Source organism: Bos indicus, chromosome 5, assembly GCF_029378745.1.
Source record: "Bos indicus isolate NIAB-ARS_2022 breed Sahiwal x Tharparkar chromosome 5, NIAB-ARS_B.indTharparkar_mat_pri_1.0, whole genome shotgun sequence".
Classification (NCBI taxonomy): domain Eukaryota; kingdom Metazoa; phylum Chordata; class Mammalia; order Artiodactyla; family Bovidae; genus Bos; species Bos indicus.
In genome coordinates, this window is record NC_091764.1 from 99,617,321 (window position 1) to 99,641,803 (window position 24,483).

Consider the following 24,483-nt stretch of genomic DNA (forward strand, 5'->3'; position numbering starts at 1 on the left):
AGGGATATGACTAAATAAGTCAGAAATAATCCTTTACACCATATTATAAAGGGTTATTTATTAATTACAATTAATTACAATAATTTATTAATTACAAGTTGTTCAATAAGTTTAACAATAAGTTATTCTTATTATGTTATTATAACTAATATTACCAATAACTTATTAATAGCATTTTCACATTTACTGGGCCAGGAAAGAACCTTGTATATTGACTAAATTTTTTAGCCAAAAGTAAATTGGGGAAAAAAAGTATTTGCACCTTAATTAGGTAGTTTAGTTGTGGAATTTCGATAGATGTTCAGGAAGTGTTTTTATTTTTCTCCAAAGGTTGCTAAACTTAAAAAATATTAGCTGAAAATCTGGTTACATGCTATCCTAGCGATAATGTCTTATTTACTTTTCTCTCATTAATACTCACAAATCACAGTTTATGGTAATAATTCAAATGTTGCCACATGCACAACACTGAAATCGTGGAAGTGAGTCATGAAAGAAAGGCTACATTATCACAGAAAAGTGATAAAAAGTTTTAGGAATCACTCAAAAAAAGAAGGAATTCATGTTGGCAATTGGATTTTGAGATGGATACAGGATAAGAAGGAGTTAGAAATGCTTCAATTTTGAATTATTTCCTGAGTCATGTAGTTAACAGCAGGAGCAAAGGAGCAAAGGAAAAGAGAAACACAGCAAGGGCTCTGAGCAATCCCAGGCAGGTAATCAGAGTTCACTGTGATTTGTTTGTAATCTTTTATGTAATCATATGTACTCAGAGAGGAAACAAGCTTGCATATCAAGCTCATATTTCCATTATTCATTAACACAGAGATGTGAAACATTTACTATCATCCTTACATCAGTGAACATTGGAATTGGACCACCCTACAATGGAGAAAGGGAGACTCTTACTGTTGCATTCTCTCATACTCCTGAATGGGGAAATACTGAAATCCTCTATTTTCAGATTAAACCAGCCACTGGGATTGGTTCATAATATTTACAGATATTAGAACCTGAAAGATTATGGTGGTTTCTGGAGAGAATTTACCTGAAAACTGTGTTTAGAAAAATGTTGTAAGAAGGCATTAGATATTTATGAGATTAGGTTCAGGTTTCAGGAAGTACATGAAATGTTTAAAATGTTATGTATTGGCAAAATAAAACATTTATAGTGAAAATACTTCTGAAAAGCTTGGAGTCTCATAAAAACTTCATTAGAAATGCTTAATCATTTTAAAACAAGATTCACACCAAAATTCAATACAAGGTGCAAGACTTCTAAAGTCTTGGGAATAAGCCTTAATGGAGAAGGCTGAAAAAATGCAGAGGAAGCAATGGAGAGAAGAGTCAAGGGAGCTCAGTTCAATTCAGTTCAGTTCAGTTGCTCAGCCATGTCTAACTCTTTGTTGGACCCCATGGACTGCAGCACACCAGGCCTCCCTGTCCATCACCAACTCCAGGAGATCACTCAAACTCACGTCCATTGAGTCGGTGATGCCATCCAACCATCTCATCCTCTGTTGTCCCCTTCTTCTCCTGCCTTCAATCTTTCCCAGCATCAGGGTCTTTTCCAATGTGTCAGTTCTTTGCATCAGGTGGCCAAAGTATTGGAGGTTCAGCTTCAGCATCCAGTCCTTCCAATGAATATTCAGGACTTATTTCCTTTAGGATGGGCTGGTTGGATCTTCTTGCAATCCAGGGGTGCTCAAGAGTCTTCTCCAACACCATAATTCAAAAGCATCAATTCTTTGGCCCTCAGCTTTCTTTATAGTCCAACTCTCACATCCCTACATGACTACTGGAAAAACCATAGCCTTGACTAGACAGACCTTTGTTGGCAAAGTAATGTCTCTGTTTTTTAATATGCTATCTAGGTTGGTCATAGCTTTTCTTCCAAGGAGCAAGCATCTTTTAATTTTATGGCTGCAGTCACCATCTGCAGTGATTTCGGAACCCAAAAAATGTCTCCCACTGTTTCCATTGTTACCCCATCTATTTGCCATAAAGTGATAGGACCAGATTGCCATGATCTTAGTTTTCTGAATGTTTAGTTTTAAGCCAGCTTTTTCACTCTTCTCTTTGACTTTCATCAAGAGGCTCTTTAGTTCTTCACTTTAGTTCTTCACAGAAGACACATAAGTGGGGTGTCTTCTGCATATCTGAGGTTATTGATATTTCTCCTGGCAATCTTGATTCCAGCTTCTGCTTCATCCATTCCAGCATTTCTCATGATGTATTCTGCATATAAGTTAAATAAGCAGGGTGACAATATACAGCCTTGACATACTCCTTTCCCGATTTCGAACCAGTCTGTTGTTCCATGTCTGGTTCTAACTGTTGCTTCTTGACCCGCATACAGATTTCTCAGGAGGCAGGTCAGTGGTCTGGTATTCCCATCTCTTTAACAATTTTCCATTGTTTGTTGTGATCCACAAAGTCAAGGGAGGGAGATCTTAAAAGTGGGAACTATCAAGGGAGGATTCAAAAGGATCCTTGTAGTAAATATTTAAATGTATCTCTTAGCCTTTAGGTCATGTATTTGATATGTAGTCGTTTGTGCAACAAAACATTGGAAAAGGAAGATGTTCTTTTCAAGCCCCTAACTCCATGATTTTTAAGTGGAGTACTTTATTCTTCAGTGAGATTATTCTTACATTTTCTTCTCTATCTCTGTTAGCACCTCTCTCCCACTTCTGGAAGATAGCAACATGGCAAAGGAGCCTAGAAAATCCAGAGCAAGAAAACAGCTGTGTGCGTAGTTGCTCATCGCTCAGTCGTATTCAACTCTTTGCGACCCCATGGACTGTCACCCACCAGGTACCTCTGTCCATGGAATGTTTCAGGCAAGAATACTGGAGAGGTTTGCCATTTCCTCCTCCAGCGGATCTTAACTGAGCATCAACTATGTTCTCACTTCTGTTTTGTATGCTTACTTTTCAGGTGTTTTTTTTTTAATTTCTCAGCAAATCCACAGGTAGATAGTCCCACTGTGTACATTAAAAATTGAGGCTCTGATAATAAAATTATTTGCTTGAAACATCAAATATAGTCAGAATTTGACTGAGAATTCAAATTAAACTTTGTCTAAGCCTCTAGAGACTTTAAACCTCCATTACTTTATCACTGTCACTAACAAAATCCTTTTTGGAAAGTTATCTTTCTCTTAATGTAGTTGAAGGTTGTACTCTTGAGTAATTCTAGCTGCACATATATCTAATTTTAATCTTTTACAAATGCCTACCTAGTTTTCCAAATAATAGTATCTATTTAAAAGTCTATGATTTGAGGACACCACCTTTATTGTAATCTAAATTTCTATATGTATTGATAAATTGACACTATTTCTGGCCTTTCTGTTCTATTTCTTTGGTCTGCCTATTTGTGTGTCATTACCAAGGACACTGTTTTACCTGGAGGCTTTTGAGGTATGTTTTAATAATTAGTAGGTTTAGTACTTCCTCATAACTATACTTTTACAGTCATATTGACTGTATATTATGTGCTAAGTTTCCCATATGAACTTCAGTGTCAACTTGGTCCATCTGTCATTGGATTTTTATTGGTATCACTTCAAATTTATAAATTAACTTAATAAAAGGTCTTAACCTAAACCAGAAAATAGCTTTATATTTTTGAAGCCTATTTTTTTGTGTTTCAGGAAATTTTTACACTTTTTTCATTAGATTTCTACAAGTAAAATTCTAACTTTAGAATACACAGACACACATACACACATTTACCTACACACACATAAGTGTGTATATGTATTTTATCGAGTTAAGGAAGTATCTATACCTTTTTACTTTTTTCAAGAGTTCTATATATTCAATTTTTGCAGATGTTTCAGGTACATTTAGAAGGAAGGTATATTTTATATTATCAGTGTATAGTGGTCAGTTTGTGTCCAGAATATCTACCACATTGACTATATCATTTACATCATCTGTAATATAGCTTGTTTTTTGTCCAAACTTTCTGTTTTATATTCAGAGTGACCTGTTAAGTCACTTTTTGTGAACACATTACTATGTATTTCTTCTTTCATTTCCTAGAATTTTTATATTATATACTCACTGTTATTTCCTAGATGAATTCAGTATTATTTAATCTTCACGGTAGCATTTGGCTTTTATCATTATAAAATGTCTTTCTTTGTCATATAATTCTTATAGGTACATAGAATCAGGATTTCATCCATTGCTTTTTTTTGCTTCCTTTTACCTTATAAATCTTAATTCATCTCTTAGCTTTTAGCTCTCTATTGCTTTCCTGAGCATCATTAACTTCTGCTTTATTTCAATATTTGTGTGTGTGTGCATTTCTTTTCATGACTGTATGAAAATATCTAATTTAATTTGTGGGACATATATAGTCTTCTTTAGCCTTATGGTTGTTTCCTTTTTTTAGGTGGATGACTTTTTGTAGGTAAAAATATTATATTTCACATTCTTGATTTTTTAAAGTGGCCTATATAGATGAAATCTGTTTTTTCTACTCCTATTTATCTAATAGAACTTCCCAAGTGGCAGCAGTGGTAAAGAATCTGCCTGCCAATACAGGAGACTCAAGAGATGCAGGCTGGATCCCTGAATTGGGAAGATCCCCTGGAATAGTGAATTGGCTACCCGCCTCAGTATTCTTGCCTAGAAAATTTCATGGACTGAGGAGTCTGGAGGGCTACTGTTCTTAGGCTTGCAAAGAGTAGGGCAATGCTGAGAGACTGAGCACAAGTGCATTTACTTAATGGTTAAGGTTCCTAGTTAGAGAGCTCCCTCTTCTGTCAGTTCTGCCCTATTCTTGACAGTTTCCTTCCTGGATGGTATATTGCGATAGAAGTAGGGAGGCCAAAGGGATGTCTTTCTTGTCTTTCATTTCCTCAGTAGTCTTAAATCCTCCAAATTAAATCTTTGCTTTTGTACTCACAGCTCTATGAGATATCACCCTATGTGTATTACCTGTTTCTCAGATAATAGGAAAAAAAAATACTAAGGAAAAAAAATGCTTTCCCAAGTTTCTCACTTCTTGTCTTCCATTTCAAACCTTTTTCCAGTTTTATAAACTACCGAGTCTCAACCTTTGTTAAGTATTTTGGAACTTACTGTTGCAGGTTTATCTTTATAGGTTCATTGTGTCTACACTTAAGCTATGTTCTCTATTTTCACTTTCTCATAGACAATTTTAAGGACTAATTTCCCTAACCAGCACCATAAGCATTCAGTGGTAGACTGGAGCAAGAACTCCTTAATATTGCTGTATTTCTACCTAGAGATAATTTGTTGGTTGTGGTGCTCCGTCTATGAAGATGATGAAAGAACATGGATCTTTTATCATTTTATTTGTTTCCTTTATTGCTTTTACAAATGAGAAGGAAGTTCGAGGGATATTTGGAATCAAGCAACCATCTTTGCTATATAAAACTGAGGATTTGGTAGTATTTACTACAGTACTCTTTCTTTCAGATCTTTACTTCAAATTTATTCCACACTCATAACCTCTAAAAGCCTGTATGGAAGATTCATGAGTTCGCAGTGAATGAGCATCTAACATGATAACCTGAGGCAGCTATGTTCTCCATGTATGCATTTGCTTTCTTATAGCCTCACTGTGTTCTCACTGTGTTATTATTTATTGTTTTAACAAACAAAAGGAGCTTTTAATGGCTGGAAAAAATGCAAGTCTAACCATTTTATTGTGCTCAATAAAGTAAAAACATACAGAGGAAGATTGTCACATTGGATTTTATAATGCAGGTTTTATAATAGGTAGTACAGACTGATATTAATAAGATACAACTGATTTTATACAGCAAAATTTGTAAGTACATTTACAACTGGTAAGATACAACCAGGAAAAGGATAAAGCGAAGTGCAGAGTAGCACTGATGTCCATATAGTCTTCTTTTACACATTTTGACAGGGGTTGGTGAACATTTGTCCAATCATTTGTCTTTGAAAATAAAGTGCTTTTGTAATGCAGTCAAACTATTAATTTATGTATTCTTTTGCACTACAAATCACAGAGTTGAGAAGTTTCAACAGAGACTAACTTACAATGTTGAAAATATTTACTATCCAGTTCTTTAGGGAAAGTTTTCCAACCCCTACACTAGGATAAAAGATGTTTCAAAAGTTCCAAAATTATGGAAATGAAAAAGTTGGTTTAAATGTTCCAAAGATTTCCAGGTTTAGATAATTGAAACAAATTGAAGGCTCCAATGAGAATACTCATGTAAAGCTTTTAATAAAGGCAGTGAATATAAGACAACAGGAGAAAGATAATTCAAAGAAACATCCAGAAACAAGCTACCCAATGTTCTTATTTGTCTGAAGATATGATTCATCATCTCTCTGGATGAAACTGCTAGTATTTATGCTGATGGATGTGTGTGGAAACTTGGTTACAGGACAGCTCAGGCAGTTTTCTGCTGAGACTGTTCACATAGTGAAGATTAAATATCTAATTCATTACTTCAAGCTTGCTAAGCTGCTAAGTCGCTTCAGTCGTGTCCAACTCTGTGCGACCCCAGAGACGGCAGCCCACCAGGCTCCCCCATCCCTGGGATCCTCCAGGCAAGAACACTGGAGTGGGTTGCCATTTCCTTCTCCAATGCATGAAAGTGAAAAGTGAAAGTGAAGTCGCTCAGTTGTGTCCGACTCTTAGTGACCCCATGGACTGTAGCCTACCCTGCTCCTCCGTCCATGGGATTTTCCAGGCAAGAGTACTGGAGTGGGGTGACATTGCCTTCTCTGTACTTCAAGCTTACGTTATCAATAAACAAATTGGTCATACATTCCACTCAGGAATTCTGAGCTTTAAAAAATTCATCATTAGTCATGAGTTAATTAGTTACTTGGTTGGTTAACTAATTGCCCTTATCATGGCCAACAGCCAATAAACAATTCTCAAGTCTTTCTGGAGGTAAGCAAAGAGTCCAGCTGTAAAATAACTGTATTTCATTAAGCAGATTTAGGTGTCACTTCCATGGCAGCTCAGTGGTAAAGAATTGATCTGCCAATGTAAGAGATGTGGGTTCAATACCTACGTTGGGAAGATCCCTTGGAGAAGGAAATGGCAACCCACTCCAGTATTCTTACCTGGGAAATCCCACGGACAAAGGAGCCTGACTGGCTACAGTCTATGGGGTTGAAAAAGAGTCAGACGATTTAGGGACTCAACAACAACAATAGAAAAACTTAGAGGTAATATATTGCAATTGAAAAGATTACTTATCATGACACATTTGAACTAAATTCTTAGTTATGAGGAATCAAAGGGCAGTATATAAATTCAATAAACAATGGAGTAGCAGTTACAGCATAGTTTTGGGGGATAAATTGTTGTGGTAACAGAGCTCTAAAATGACCCTCAGAGTATTCACTCCCTGGTGTGCACCTATATAATCCCTTCCAACTAAATTACAGGGGGGATTTGTGAATATGATGGGATGCTGCTGTAATTAGATTCCATTAAATGGCCAAAATAAAGCTGTTTTTCAGATGTAATTAAAGTTCCAAATTAGTCAACTCTCAGGTAACCAAAAGACAGATTATTATGGGGACACCTGACCTCATAAGGGAAACAATTAAAAGAGTGCTGTGCTTAGTCACTTAGTCATGTCCAACTCTTTGCGACTCCATGGGCTGTAGCCCACCACGCATCTCTGTCTGTGGGGATTCCCCAGGCAAGAATACTGGAGTGGGTTGCCATGCCCTCCTACAGGGGATCTTCCCAACCCAGGGATCCAACCCAGGTATCCCGCATTGCAGGCAGATTCTTTACCATCTGAGCCTCCAGGGAAGCCCAAAAGAGACATAGACATGATAAAGAGAGGAGTCAGGGGTGCTATTCCTTGTCCTGAAGAAGAAAGTAACCCTGGTGTGACTATCTATGCAGAGAGGAGTCCTTTGTAAGCTATGGGTATTAGTCTTACAAACATACAGAACAAATTTTTTTCAAAAGCTTGATTGAGCTTGAAAGAGGACTCTTGAGTTTTAGGTGAGAATACCACCTGGCCAAGAACTTGGTTTCAATCTAGTGAGACCCTGAACAAAGGCTATAGTTAAGCTGTGTCCAGTTCCAGATCCACAGATAGTGAGAGAAAATAAACATGTGTGGTTTTAGGTTTCTACGTATAATTTGTTAGCCATCAATACATAACCCATATTGCATGCATTCAGGGTAATGAGTAACATATTCTGAGTGACAGAATTAAATGAAGAAAGACTGAAATGACTTATGGAAATACAGTTTTGTTATAGTGTGTGTTTTTCACACATTTCATTACCCTCTTACCTTTGCTTTATATCCAACAGTGAGATAGTCATTCACCTCGATCCTTCCAAATCAGCCCATTTCAGAGCAAAAAGCAGAAATCAAAATAAAAGTAAGTGACTCCTACAGAGAATATATCAGAAACATCATATCAGAAAGAAACAAAATTTTTGTGCAAAACCTTTCTATAAAAGGAATTGTTCCCATCCCAAGGAGTACAAAGAGATTTTCAGGATGAAGGAAACATAATTCAGGTAAGAGTGGGAGAAAAAATTAATAACAATGAAATGAGTCAGATGGTCCTGGATTGACTATAATTAATATGATGAGGCCAATAGTAAGAAGGACACTTTGCCATGGATGACTAGTAACATTTCTTTAAGCTAGCACTTTACATGATAATGCCCTGAAATTATCAGTTCAGTTCAGTTCAGTCATTCAGTCATATCTGACTCTTTGTGACCACAGGGGTTGCAGCAGCCAGGCCTCCCGTTCATCACCAACTCCTGGAGTTTGCTCAAACTCATGTCCATCAAGTCAGTGATGCCATTCAACCATCTCATCCTCTGTTGTCCCCTTCTCCTTCCACCTTTCCCAGCATCAAGGTCATTTCCAATGAGTCATCTCTTCGTATCAGGTGACCAAAGTATTGGAATTTCAGCTTCAGCATCAGTCCTTCCAATGAATATTCAGGACTGATTTCCTTTAGGATGGGCTGGTTAGATCTCCTTGCAGTCCAAGGGACTCTCAAGAGTCTTCTCCACACCACAGTTCAAAAGCATCAATTCTTCAGCACTCAGCTTTCTTTATAGTCCAACTCTCATATCCATACATGACTACTGGAAAAACCATAGCTTTGACTAGATGGACATTTGCTGGCAAAGTAATGTCTCTGCTTTTTAATATGCTGTCTAGCTTGGTCATAGATTTTCTTTCAAGGAGCAAGCATCTTTTAATTTTATGGCTGCAGTCACCATCTGCAGTGATTTTGGAGCCCCGCAAAATGAAATCTGTCACTGTTTCCATTATTTCCCTATCTATTTGCCATGAAATGATGGGACTGGATGCCATGATCTTAGTTTTCTGAATTTTTTCTGAAAAAGCTGAGTTTTAAGTCAGCTTTTTCACTCCCCTCTTTCACTTTCATCAAGAGGCTCTTTAGTTCTTCACTTTCTGCCATAAGCATGGTGTCTTCTGCATATCTGAGGTTATTGATATTTCTCCCAGAAATCTTGTTTCCAGCTTGTGCTTCATCCAGTCCAGCATTTCTCATGATGTACTTTGAATATAAGTTAAATAATTAGGGTGACAATATACAGCCTGACATACTCCTTTCCCAATTTGGAACCAGTCTGTTGTTCCATGTTCCGTTCTAACTGTTGCTTCTTGACCTGCATACAGGTTTCTCAGGAGGCAGGTCAGATGGTCTGGTATTCCCATCTCTTTAAGAATTTTCCATAGTTTGTTGTGATCCACACAGTCAAAGGCTTTGGCACAGTCAGTAAAACAGAATTAAATGTTTTTCTGGAAATCTTGTGCTTTATCGATGGTCCAACGGATGTTGGCAATTTGATCTCTGGTTCCTCTGCCTTTCTAAATCCAGTTTGAACATCTGGAAGTTCATGGTTCATGTACTGTTGAAGTCTGGCTCGGAGCATTTTGAGCATTACTTTGTAGTATGTGAGATGAGTGCAATCGTGTGGTAGTTTGAACATTATTTGGCATTGCCTTTCTTTGGGATTGAAATGAAAACTAACCTTTTCCAGTCCTGTGGCCACTGCTGAGTTTTCCAAGTTTCCTGGCATTTGAGTGCAGCACTTTCACAACATCGTCTTTTAGGATTTGAAATAGCTCAACTAGAATTCCATCAACTGCACTAGCTTTGTAGTGATGCTTCCTAAGGCCCAATTGACTTTGCATTCCAGGATGTCTGGCTCTAGGTGAGTGATCACACCACTGTGATTATCTGGCTCATGACGATCTTTTTTGTACAGTTCATCGGTGTATTCTTGCCACCTCTTCTTAATATCTTCTCCTTCTGTTAGGTCCATTCAATTTCTGTCCTTTATTGAGCCCATCTAAGCACAAAATGTTCCCTTAGTATCTCTAATTTTCTTGAAGCAATCTCTCATCTTTCCCATTCTATTGTTTTGCTCTATTTCTTTGCATTGATCACTGAAGAAGGTTTTCTTATCTCTCCATCCTTTGAAAATCTGCATTCAAATGGGTATATCTTCCATTTTCTCTTTTGCCTTTAGCTTTTCTTCCCTCCACAGTTCTTTGTAAGGCCTCCTCAGACAGCCATTTTGCTTTTTTGCATTTCTTTTTCTTGTAGATGGTCTTGATCACTGCCTCCTATACAATATCACGAACCTCCATCCATAGCTCTTCAGGCACTCTTTCTATCAGATCTAATCCCTTGAATCTATTTCTAACTTCCACTGTATAATTGTAAGGGATTTGATTTAGATCATGCCTTAATGGTTTAGTGGTTTTCCCTACTTTTTTCAATTTAAGTCTGAATTTTGCAATAAGTATTTCATTATCTGAACCTCAGTTAGCTCCCAGTCTGAAATGATATGGGAGCTGAAATGATATGGGATATAGGAGCTGATGATATGGATATGATATGGGATGATATGGATATGATATGGGAGCTGAAGAAAACCTCTCAGCTATCTTTAGAAGGCAACAGGAATTTTCCTTTCTCAGTGAAGACAACTTTGAAATAGATTATTCTTTGAAATTAGATATAATCTGTAACATTTAACACCTTCTGTTTCCTCATTGCTCTTGCGATATTGTAATGAATTTTCATGAGTTCTCAGTAAAAAAAAAAAAAAGATTGAACTATGTAAAATTCATAGAGTGATGATGTTAGCATAGCAATTTCAACCTATGCCTGAATGTAGCTATAAGAACACAGTTGATATTCATCCTTGACAAAAATTATGAAAATTCTATTATTTCCTGCATAGAAAATAAACTTAGATCTATGCATATCCTATGCAGAAATATATTTCCTACATTTTTTCTCCTTAGGAAAAACAAACAAACAAGCAAAATACTCAGAGGAAATTTTTTTGTGTAGGAAGAGGACAGATTGATTGGACAATTGGAACAGAAAACTGTTTTCTTAATAAGCTTGTCTATACTGATCTTTATAAATGCAATTTTAAAACTATATTGTTACAAAAATGACACAGACAGCAAAGGCAAAACATTTTAAATATGTAGAAAGTGCAATGCACGTCCAAGTTAAATACCTGAAAGATGTTACAGCTATCCTGTGTTTTTCATAGTATAACCTAAGTGCTTTTTCCTAAGTCAATCTTCATACAAGAACAAAGGTTTCAAGTTGTATTACTATTATAATTGTATTTTGAGAAATAAAACATGAGAGGTTCTTATCTCTTCCTGACTCTTTGTATTTTGAAAATCAACCTTGAGCTCTTAATTATAATCATTTAATTGAAATACAAAAGAAGAGCACAAATAGAGATGTCAGTACAAATTTCTTTAGATGTATATTCAACAGTTATTTTTTAAAAGAGGGAATTGGGTTTTGATATTTCTGAGGTCGGAAAAAACCTATTCAGGTCACAAGCATCACAACTCATCATGTTCCCTTCCCTTCACTGACCCACTCAGAAACCCCTCAATAAAAAAGCCTGCTTGCTCCCTGTCCTCTTAAATACTAAATGTCCAGTGTTTTACCACATGCCATTTAGGAAAAGATCTTGGGGATTGATCAGAAATTGAAATCTTAAATGCACATGTAAGAGTGGCTTTTTCTACTGTCAGATGCTGGGAGGGATTGGGGGTAAGAGGAGAAGGGGACGACAGAGGATGAGATGGCTGGATGGCATCACTGACTCAATGGACGTGAGTATGAGTGAACTCTGGGAGTTGGTGATGGACAGGGAGGCCTGGCGTGCTGCGATTCATGGGGTCGAAAAGAGTCGGACATGACTGAGCGACTGATCTGATCTGATCTGAAGCATAAGGCAAGAAAGATACTTGAAAAAACAAAAAATAAGACTGTATATTCATGTGATCAGAGCTTGGGTTCCCCTTCCCCTTGGAAAATGTGAAGGCAATCTTGTAAGATCACATACTTGGATATAACTTTCCAATTGTTCTGCAGAACTTGGTAGCATCAAGATAAGACACACAAATGTGTTACTTAACCCTTGTGATACATATGAAGAAATTATTATATGGCACGTTCAGGTCTAAATTAGAATTTATAGATGAATAGATATTCACCAAAAACTTAAAACAAACACTAAAATTATTTTTACTTTCAGAGGAAAAAAGATGAGGATGGGACTTTCCAATTTAGCACACCATACAAAGAACTAATATGATGTTAATATATATTGTTTGGCCTGAATTAAGTTTTATTTAAATTTCAGCAGAGATAATTTCCAAAAATAGATGCATAAATTGTTAAATCCATACCATATACATTGAACATTCATTAAATTATTTATCTTAACTCTATAATTTCAGGTGTAGGTACACAAATTTCATCAATTTTAAAACACAGGGCAAAATTTTAAATTGTAACTATATATGTTGATGAATTAGGCATACTGTCTTAGTTATTGTTATGTTGTATACCTAAAACTAACATAATGTTATATACCAATTGTATAGTGATAAAAAATTTAAATATATATTTTCAAATACATGAAAAGTATATGATTGATAAAACACAATTTGGGAAATTTCAAAGATCCCAGAGGTAGGTAATACAATTTGTAACCATTCTAAGTAATACTGAATTTCCATTGCACAACACTTCTGCCCCCAAGAAACATCTAAATAAGCTGTTGTTTACAGATATAACGAAACTTCTTTTCACAGTGTGCATCCAAAATCCTTCCTCTTGGGGTATACATAATGCAGTTCTTTGGATTTACAGATTTAAGGAAAGGAAGTCTGCAATGAAGAAGAAAATTTTAATATACAAGAACAGGAAATGAAAAGGTTCAAGGATGCTGTTCTTGCTAAATGATAGAATTAGGGAACATTTAAAAGCATTTGAATGAGATATTACATCTTGAGTCATTATCTTCTTCATTCAAGTCATTTTTCACAATTTCAGAGTACAATGTTACCAAAACACAGTATGCTCAATAATCAATAGCATTGAGATGGGATTTTTTGATTTTGTTGTTGTTTTTAATAATTTTGATATGTGTTATTCTTTGCTTCTATGTTAATTAAAGATGTATTAACTAAGTCTAGTCCAAGAAAAAATCAGATTATAAAATTTCTCAATGTATGATGCTGTTAAATCTCATATTTAAGAATGAAAATGAGATTTGAAGCTTATAAATATACAGGAAATAAACCCAGAATATTTGAAACATGGGTCAATGCTGAGAATATCAGTCTCCACCAGAATAAGAAAAATAATGGACATACTGTTTTCTCCGGACTGCTTTCATACATGTGAGATTCTGTACATATGCATACATATCCAAGTACTTGTACCAAGGCAGGAAACAAAACCATATGTCGAAAGCTCTTGAGCAAACACTTGGATGCTGTGGATGTGGTTAAAAATTTTATTATGTTGTATCTATTCTCTTTTTTATAGTTTCATGCCCAAAATAGGATACCTTAGTTATAATGGTTCTGGATATTCAATTCTCTGATCAGATCTAAGGATAAACTCAAAAAGAACAGGAAAAAAGGTTTTGGTACCAGAAACTTACAGATCTTGGGAGAGAGTAGAATTGTCCTCCCACAACCAGGCATGATGTTCTTCATCATAAGAAAGCCCAATCCAGTAAAAACTGGTACTGAACTTCATAAAAGCCTGCATGGAAACAGAGACCAACATATTAATCTATTTTGAATCTACTCTAGGAATCACGTACTTTTAAGGGGGCCAGTGTCCACATCAGTTTTTCAATTATACCCACTAAAATAATTTTTAACTTCTAATTTGGGAAAAGGAGTCAGTCACATGCCTACTATTTCTCATTCATCAAGCGCATTCATTTATGGAGGGAAAAAAAACCCCACAAAAATCTCACTTCTTGAAGGAATGAAAGATGTCATAAAAGGTATGAGAGTTTTCATGGAACACTTCCTTCAAATGGGATCAATAATCAAATCTGATCCCAAATCAACCGCGTCTGGAGGGATAAATCTTTACCACAGTTTCTTCAGGAAGCTACAGAACTTTTTATTAAGAGTTGGGTTATTATTTTATAATATTCTACATATTCATTTCACATTATACCTGAGTGATAGCAAATGTTGTATAATTACAAAATCAGTTATAAATTCACTTGAACTAAAAGTTTAAAGTTTTTGGAATAAAACTAATGACCTATTATCTCTTCTTTGAATACTCTCTAAACACTTTCTTATATTTTATCTGTCAGCACTCCTATAATGTAAACCTTAAAGAAAGTTTGGCTCAATTTTATGGTGGTTTCAAAGTATAGGAAATTAGTTCAAATATAATCATCCATTTACTATCTGATTAAAGACTTGAATCAAAGTATAGATAATATATTTTTCTGGGTCAAATAAAATGTAGAAAATAAGAATTAAATACTTACCGGTTCATTTCTGGTTTGTATCTGAAGTAGACTGGAATTATGAGAAACACAAAAATCCCTACCGTCTTTCCATGTTTTTAATTCATTAGAAATGAAATAACAGTTGCATTGGTAGCCAATCCACTTTTCTTGGCAAGAATAACAGCCAGATCCTAAGAGAAAAAATAAAACATGACTTGATGACATTGGAGATCCAGTTTCTTTTCAGTGCTACTTTCTCATTCAAAAAGCATTTGTTATTTATTAATTGTGTCTACAAATATTCTTTGAGAATTTACTGCATACACTACACATCAGCAGATATTTACCTAAACAACCCAGACATGACTCTTCTTCTTCATGGAGATTATATTCTAGAGAGAGAGAATTGCATACATTTTAGTCTTTATGAACTATTTTTAATGCTAATCTGGGTAAGTATACACAAGAAATTCACTGTGTTCAAATAAACAGTATAGCAGATTGTAGGATGTGAGGTGATTAGAAGAACCCTTTTTAAGGCAGTGATCCAAAGCTGATTTTTTCTATGTAATTAAAAGTAAACTAGATGAAAGAAGTATTAAAATGAAAAAAGAATTATAGCATATTTTCTGAGAGAAAAATTCTGCATATTTTATTTTCAAAATGATGATAAATAATATGATTAGCCAGAAGTCTGACCACCAAATATATTAGTGATGGTGTCTTCAGTATTGACCATCCTTGGTGATAAAAGTTCTATGACATGGCAGGCACTCAAATCTTTGTCAAATAAACAATTTTGAGGGTGTAGAGTAGAATGGTGGTTAACAAGGGCTGAGATATGGGGGAAATAGTGAGATGTTGGTCAAAAGGTACATGGAAATTTCCTGGTGGTCCAGTGGTTAAAACTCAGTGCTTTCACTGCTGAGTACCTGGGTCCAATCTGTGATAGTGGAACTAAAATCCCAAAAGCTGTGAGGTGAGGCCAAAAACAATTAAAAAAAAAAAATAGAAGCTTTCAGTTAGAAGATGAATTCATTCTGGGAATCTACTGTGCACCATTATAACTAGAGCTAACAGTATTGTGGTATAAATACTCGTGAATTGCTGCAGGAGTAGTTCTTAAATGTTTTTACCACAAACAGAAATGATAGTTGTGTGACATGATGGAGGCAGTAGCTAGTGCTACAGTGGTAATAATATTATAGTAATAAGTACATCAAATCAACACATTGCAGACATTAAACTTATACAACATCATTTGTCAATTGCTATCTTAATTGTATCTTAATAAAGCCAGGAAAATGCTCAGGAAAAAAAAATATGAATGAAGATGCTATACGAACAAAGAAGATAGTAAAACAACTTGGAGAGTGTTTGAGACAAAAAAAAAACAACAGCTAGGTCTTTGAGCTGACTTTCACAGGTTAAGTGTTAAGTAGGGTTTAGAACTGCAAAAATCTCCATGCTGCTTTCTGAGTTATGGAAGAAGCAGAGGTAAAGGTAAAGAGATATAAATGTATGGGTTATAAACAAACACAATAAGGTAATTAGGATTGGCTATAATATTTACTTTAATGTAAGTATCCTGTATATATATAATATAAATATAAAAATATAATGTATTTTTTATTTGCTACTTAAACATGAACACTTCACATTGAAAAAATTTTTTTCAGGGTAATATTTTCCTTATTATTTAAATATACAAATAATACTTATTTGATGAAATCTAATAAATTCTTATGTGAACAATGAAAGAAGACTATCCTACAACAAGCAGGCAAGTTTTGATGACTATAATATTCCATCAAGCTTCTGTATGAGAAAAACAGGAAACTTCTTATTTTATTCTTTATCAACAAGAAAGATTTCCAAAGTAGGAGCTCTACCTTCCTGAAGATCTGCAGAGGGTCCAGGCTGAACACTTCGTTTAGTAAGTGCTGGAAGAAATGATTAGAAATTTACTTTATCAGACACTGTTTTATGAAATAACAAAATACTCCACATTAGAAAAATCAAACTTTTATTATAAGATAGTTTCATGACAATTTTGATCTTGACTAGGAAAACTTACAATTTTTTAACAGAACTCCCAAAGCAGCCATCAACACAAGGCATATTACTCCTAAGACCCCAGAGATCAACCTCCATGCAGTGGTCCGAAAAGCTATAAAGAAAGATGGGATAATAATTTAAAGATCAAATACAGGAGTTCTTAAAGGCAGAAACCAGTGAGAGAATCCAAAAGGTTCTTTGGTTTGATAACCCATTTTGCCAGTAAAATGTTTGAAAATGAAGACAGTCCATTGAGAAGTCTATCCAATACCAATATTTCAATATGATGTACTTTGTTCTTCATTGAGATTTTCAGTACCTTTTCTTCTTTATCAGTTCTGTCTCAGTACAATGTATTTACCATTTACTTTTTAATTTGAAAAGAAGCTTAGAGATCTGTAGTAAAAAGAGACAAACAGGCACTAAGTTCCATTTTATGGACTCAACTCTTTGCGACTCCACGGACTGTGGCTCACTTGTTTTCTCAGTCCATGGAATTATCCAGGTAAGAACACTGGAGTGGGTGCCATTCCCTTTTCCAGGGGATCTTCCCAACCCAGGGATTGAACATGGGTTTCCCTCATTGTAGGCAGACTCTTTACTGTCTGAGCCACCAGGATAACCCTGATATATTGATAACAAACTTATATTAGTAACAACAACATAAGCATCACAAGGTGGAGCACATGATTCCCATTAGGTAGGTAGGAAAACCTAGGATAATTTTCCTGGTAAATTTATATCTCAATCAGAATTTAGAGCTATCCTGGTCAAAATCCACTCTTTAAATCTGTTTTGAGAATACTTCACAAAATCATCTCTAAGTGACAGAGTGAAGAATCAGAAAAATGAAATTAAAAAGTGCTAATATATGAGAAACTTAAAACTGTACACATTTTTTCTTAACATGTTGCCCAAAATTAGCCATACCCATGAGATATATTTTTGGTTATTTTTATTTTTTCACTTTATGACTTGGGCTGCACATACCTGCCATGTGAGATGTTGTCTAATGTCGACGCAGATAAGGCACTGTGGATGCTTGTTCAAGGATAGTGAGGTTAGTCCATGGAGCTAAGCTGGAGGCTACCAAAACCCCAAAAGTTGTGAAGAAATTTTAAAAAAGAAGAACTGTGAATCAACATGTGCTTGTATCTTCTGCTGACGAGACAAGGATGTGTAGTATGAACAAGAAGCAGTAAAATCGCTATCTTCTAAAATGCTTCTGGAACCGCAATACAGGAAATTCTCACTGAACCTCATAATGCAGACCATTTGACTATCACAAAATAAGGTCAGAGGAAAGTTTTTTTTTAATGTTCAAACATCAAAGTCATCTAAAGAGTTACTTGGAAAATGGAATATATGGGCAAACCAAAGGAAAATTTACTTAGTACAAAAAAATTTGCACAGAATTTTCCATTTTTATTCGTAAAAAATGTTTATTATTTACCTCGTGTCAAACATGAAGCACATGAAATATGTTAGCTTATTTTTCCCCTGAATGTGACTTAACAATAAAGATAGATAAATATGCTTATTTTACCAATGAGAAAAGTAAGGTAAGGTATAGTAAAGCTAGGTCACATGTCTGAAACGCTGGTAGTCTTTCTCTAGAGCACACATGAGATGAATTTCAAATTAAGCCTCTCTCTCCATCTATGTTTTCTTAATTTTCATTTATTTCCTTTAGTACAGAGTGGTTGGAACTTTTCAGCTCTCATGCTGTACTTCTCATTCTTGCCTTATTAACCCAAGTATGGAAGGCAAAATAAAAACGGTGGAATCAGAGGGACTTCTCCCCTCGTCTCCTTCTTCTTCTCTCACTCTTTCTCTCTCCCTCATTTAATTCTCTAACTCCGTGGTAAAAATCCATCAAAGATTGGTCCAGTCCAACAATGTAAATGTCAAGACACAAATAAGATAACTGAATGCACTCATGCATATACACACAAAAGATATAGATAGATAAACAGATAGATGGATAGCGTAGAAGATGGATACAGATAGGTAGACATATCTACATGTGTATACATATATGTTGGAGAAGGCAATGGCACCCCACTCCAGCCCTCTTGCCTGGAAAATCCCATGGATGGGGGAGCCTGGTGGGCTGCAGTCCATGGGGTCGCTAAGAGTCGGACACGACTGATCGACTTCACTTTCACTTTCATGCATTGGAGAAGGAAATGCCAACCCACTCCAGTGTTCTTGCCTGGAGAATCCCAGGGCAGGAGAGCCTGATGGGCTGACGTCTATGGGGTCACACAGAGTCAGACACGACTGAAGTGACTTAGCAGTAGCAGCATTCATATATGTGTATATTTTATATACGTATGTGTGCTCAGTTGCTCATTCGTATCTAACCCTGTGTGACTCCATGGACTGTAGCCCGCCAGACTCCTCTGCCCTGAAATTCTCTAGGCAAGAATACTGGAGTGGGTTGCCACTTCCTCCTCCAGGGTATCTTCCTGACCCAGGGATTGAACTCATGTCTCCAGCATCTGCTACACTGTACATGGATTCTTTACTGCTGAGCCACCAGGGAAGTCAGGTGATTAAAGAGGACTTTATATGCATATATGTGTACATTATATATAAGTATAAAATCCTCTAATTTTCTCTGTGCTGTCAGCACTGGTTGATTGATCCCTTTTTGCACAAGGGCAGTTGAATTGTTTTTGTACCAATTTCCCTACCATTCATCTCCACTTGAAGCAAATGTTATCACTTCCCCCTTCCCATATCCCTTGGAATATTTGTAAACTATGGTAAATCAGCAAGTGCAAATTTTCCCTCTTAGAACTGCTGAAAGTTTTGCTGCTCCCGCCTGGCAGTCCAGAAGTGCTGAGGAATTCTCACCGGGATGGCCCTAACCAATGAGTCTCAGTATTTGCTCTAATTCAGCAACTGTGACTTGAATGTGAGGCAGTTTTTGAACATTATATTTTTCCCCATTCACCAGATTCACTCAACAGTGTTAGCCTCCAGTCTCCTCCTCTAGTATCTGGATTAAGAGAGTGACCTTTATTGTGTTCTACATTCTCTTTCCTGAATTAACACTTCCTCCTTTATCCACACACATTCCAAATATGCTTTTCACTCAAACCTTTATCAGGAGGGGTCTGATCCAGAAAGAACCCAAACTGAAGCTCCACTGAAATGTCAGCTTCACTTAAGTGTTTGTTTCTCCTTGCAGAAAATGCAGGTCTCTCAGCAGAATCTCCTCTCCCCAAGTAGGGGAGGAGATTCTTCACTTACAGAACTACAAATTTTCTTCCCTGTAGTTTACTCATGCCCTTGATCAGTGCCCATGTTGACTTCAGTAACTAAAAGACCATTCAAACCTGAACCAAGAGTTGGAGAAAATAAATGAATGTCCATGTAATTATGAAGTCTCTTCCTTGCTTATCAATGTTCCAGAATATAGGAAGTAACAGTTAGAACTGGACATGGAACAACAGACTGATTCCAAATAGGAAAAGGAGTACATCAAGGCTGTATATTGTCACCCTGTTTATTTAACCTATATGCAGAGTACATCATGAGAAACGCTGGACTGGAAGAAACACAAGCTGGAATCAAGATTGCCGGGAGAAATATCAATAACCTCAGATATGCAGATGACACCACCCTTATGGCAGAAAGTGAAGAGGAATTAAAAAGCCTCTTGATGAAAGTGAAAGTGGAGAGTGAAAAAGTTGGCTTAAAGCTCAACATTCAGAAAACGAAGATCATGGCATCCGGTCCCATCACTTCATGGGAAATAGATGGGGAAACAGTGGAAACAGTGTCAGACTTTATTTTTCTGGGCTCCAAAATCACTGCAGATGGTGACTGCAGCCATGAAATTAAAAGACACTTACTCCTTGGAAGGAAAATTATGACCAACCTAGATAGCATATTCAAAAGCAGACATTACTTTGCCAACAAAGGTTCGTCTAGTCAAGGCTATGGTTTTTCCTCTGGTCATGTATGGATGTGAAAGTTGGACTGTGAAGAAGGCTGAACGCCGAAGAATTGATGCTTTTGAACTGTGGTGTTGGAGAAGACTCTTGAGAGTCCCTTGGACTGCAAGGAGATCCAACCAGTCCACTCTGAAGGAGATCAGCCCTGGGATTTCTTTGGAAGGAATGATGCTAAAGCTGAAACTCCAGTACTTTGGCTACTTCATGTGAAGAGTTGATTCATTGGAAAAGACTCTGATGCTGGGAGGGATTGGGGGCAAGAGGAGAAGGGGATGACAGAGGATGAGATGGCTGGATGGCATCACTGACTCGATGGAAGTGAGTTTGAATGAACTCTGGGAGTTGGTGATGGACAGGGAGGCCTGGCGTGCTTCGATTCATGGGGTTGCAAAGAGTTGGACATGACTGAGAGACTGATCTGATCTGATCTGATCTGATATATTTCAAGGGTCCCAAATGAGAAATTTGTTTTGACCTCACCACTTGGAAAATGGGTGCATTCTCTGGGTGGAAAGAAATTTGCTAGCATCAAGTTGCAAATTATTTTCTTTTTCAGAGAGAGGAAGAATTCCCTGGGAAAAGAAAAAAAGAAAGATTCTGAACTAATAAAATCTTTGCATTAGCACACTGTATGGTGAAATGGTGAAATCAAATCATATACTCCCCAATTGTGTTATCAGTGCTTGAAATAAACACTTAGAGCAAAATAAGAATAGTGATCCAGGTTTCTGAAGATATATATGTAACATTATTATAAAAGTGAGTTTTATAGTGTATGACATGATACTTTGGGAAAGTTTTTACTGGATTGACCAGGGAAGAAAAGGAGAAGTGAAGAACTCCTTTACTGAAGAAGGATAAACATAAAAACAGCAAAGAAATGTAAAAAGTGCTGAATTAAAGTGACCAGAAGGTAAATTAATTTTATTTTGAGAAAAATTGAGAGGCAATCACTGTGTGAACCATGTCTTCAAAACAGGAGGCTCAAATAAACAAAACGCAATAGGATTGGGACATGTAAAAAATAATTTTTCTTTATCTTTATTAAGTAGAGACACAAATTTTTATCAACAGTATAAGTAGTTTCAAATGTATTTATATAATCTTTATTACAAGAAGATAAAATAGAGATGAATACACTTCACTGTCTTCTAGAGGCAGAGAAATGTCCATGATTTATTAAAATATAAGAAGTTCCATTTTTAATCATATGAGATTCAAATTCTTGCTATGAAAACAGTTACACAAGCTGTTTATTACAAATACAGTAGTTTCATTTTTTTAAAAATTTCCTTCTCCGTACACTCTAGAGGATGATTAAAAAGAGATGGTATGTGTGTGTTTGTATGAATGCACATACTAGCATACAAAAAATGAATATAAATCTAAAATATGTATGGGCACAGCAACATTGTTTGAACTTTCTGGATAAACTAGGTAGAGATGGATTACTATCCTGTTTTTCTTCTTTTCTTGTCTCAAATTTCACACCTTGAGACGTTGCCTTCAGTGCAGTTTTATGAAATATGAATTATCTTGGTCAGATCTTAAGGCAGACTTACCAAAAGAAGCAGAATAGCACCAGAAATACCAGACACTTAACAAACTGTAGCAAAGAGAAGAGCCGCCTTCCCACAAGCAGGAGCTAGTTGAGCATCTGAGCCAGGAAAAAGGTATGGAGTTCAGAAAAGCTGCAGTTGGAAACAGTCAAGCACATAATATGATGCCCAGTCCCTGTGCCTCCAGGGACCAAAAAAAATTGTATATTTACTTCTGCAATTCTGGGCACCCTACATTTTAATAAAGTGATGTCACAATCAGTCATTCAATCTCATGGTCCAAAGTTATTTTTTCTTATAATAAGAAAATAATCCAATGACTCCACTTTCTCCTGACCAGAGGAAAAGGAGAATAAGCTAATGATACAGTGGGGATTGGAGGCAGATAAAAAAAGGTCGAAGGGGCAAGACTAAGTACTATTTGTGGGAAACAGTGTGCTGGGAGTAGAGAGGATGCACTGGTCATGATACTCATTTGCCACCTGAGTCAGCACTTTTCATCAGTTTCTTGAATCATTATAGAAAATGGGGAAACTCCTGACGATGACTCACTCTCTGTATGGGAGGGTATTGTGCATTTCCTCCTCCTAAGCCATATTCTAACTATTCATCTTATTATTATTTGGAGATAATTTGCCTTTGAAAGAGATAGGATCCATCCTATTTAACACCCTTATTTCTTGTAACATCCAATAAGCCTCATAAGCCCTCAACAAAAACAACAACAATAATAAAACAGAATGGACTCTCCTAATGGTAAATTAAAAAATATTTCAAACCCTGATTTTGCTAGATTCCAAGATTCATCCTGGGCTATAAATGTAAAAAATACTTCTCCCTACTTTTATACAGAGAGCTAATAAAAGTAGAAAAAACAGAATAATAATTAGTTTGCCCCTGGAGCAGGATCAGTGTAATGACAAATAGGGAAAAGAATTACTGACTTTCCTAATACACTCTTCTGTACTGTGGAATTTTAAAGCATGTCCACGCTCTGCTTCTGCAAAATAATACACAAAAGAAAAAATTTAAGTCTCCAAGAAACGATTCCTAACTTTAAGTTTCAAAAGTTTTGAAAGATGGCACTTATTAATATATATCTATCATGTGTGCTTAGTTACTCAGTCATGTCTGACTCTTGTGACCCCATGGACTGTAGCCAGCCAAGCTCCTCCTTCCACAGGGATTCTCCAGGCAAGAATTCTGGAGTGCAATGTCATGCCCTCCTCCAGAGCATCTTCCCAACCCAGGGATCGAACCAAGGTCTCCCTCATTGCAGGCAGATTCTTTACTGTATGAGCCACTGGGGAAGCCTGCATCTATCATAGTATGACTTAAGTTTATTTCTTCTAATTCTCACTTTATTCAAGAGTAAAAATGGCTTTGGTGTGACAGTCACATTGTCAACAAAAAATAAATGAAAAGGTTTCTTTACATAGGCATACTGTATGATGAAATGGTGGAATTAAATCATATACTCTCAACTGTGTTATTAGTGCTTGAAATATACAATTAGATACAACCTAAGAATATCAATAGAAAGGGAAAGACTAGAGATCTCTTCAAGAAAATTAGAGATACCAAGGGAACATTTCATGCAAAGATGGGCTCAATAAAGGAAAGAAATGGTATGGACCTAACAGAAGCAGAAGATATTTAAAAGAGGTGGTGGTTAAAATAAATAAATTTATATTTAAAAAATAAAAAAATAAAAAGAGGTGGCGGGAATACGCAGAAGAAGTGTACAAAAAAGATGTTCATGACCCAGATAATCACGATGGTGTGACTACTCACCCAGAGCCAGACATCCTGGAATGTGAGGACAAGTGGGCCTTGGGAAGCATCACTATAAACAAAGCTAGTGGAGGTGATGGAATTCCAGTTGAGCAATTTCAAATCCTAAGAGATGATGCTGTGAAAGTGCTGCACTCAATATGCCAGCAAATCTGGAAAACTCAGCAGTGGCCACAGGACTGGAAAAGGCCAGTTTTCATTCCAATCCCAAAGAAAGGCAATGCCAAAGAATGCTCAAACTACCGCACAATTGCAATCATCTCACACACTAGTAAAGTAATGCTC

The 24,483-nt window shown here is 36.3% G+C and overlaps 1 protein-coding gene across 8 annotated transcripts in view; it reads right to left on the reverse strand.

Moving 5' to 3' along the window:
• Positions 1 to 18,091, reverse strand: part of LOC109559666 (natural killer cells antigen CD94) — a 37,031-nt gene extending 18,940 nt beyond the window's left edge. For 4 of the 8 annotated variants that reach the window (XM_070790122.1, XM_070790121.1, XM_070790118.1 and 1 more), the window contains exon 1: positions 8,293 to 13,701. Coding sequence is in view for 4 of the 8 variants with exons in the window: in XM_019961557.2 (XP_019817116.2) it covers positions 13,098 to 13,218; positions 14,001 to 14,104; positions 14,859 to 15,010; positions 15,167 to 15,211; positions 16,712 to 16,762; positions 16,897 to 16,989; positions 17,868 to 17,874 (573 nt within the window). In the remaining 4 variants the exon portion in view is untranslated. The other 4 variants (XM_019961559.2, XM_070790123.1, XM_019961557.2 and 1 more) reach the window with 4 other exon arrangements.
• Between the last annotated feature and the right edge of the window lie 6,392 nt (positions 18,092 to 24,483).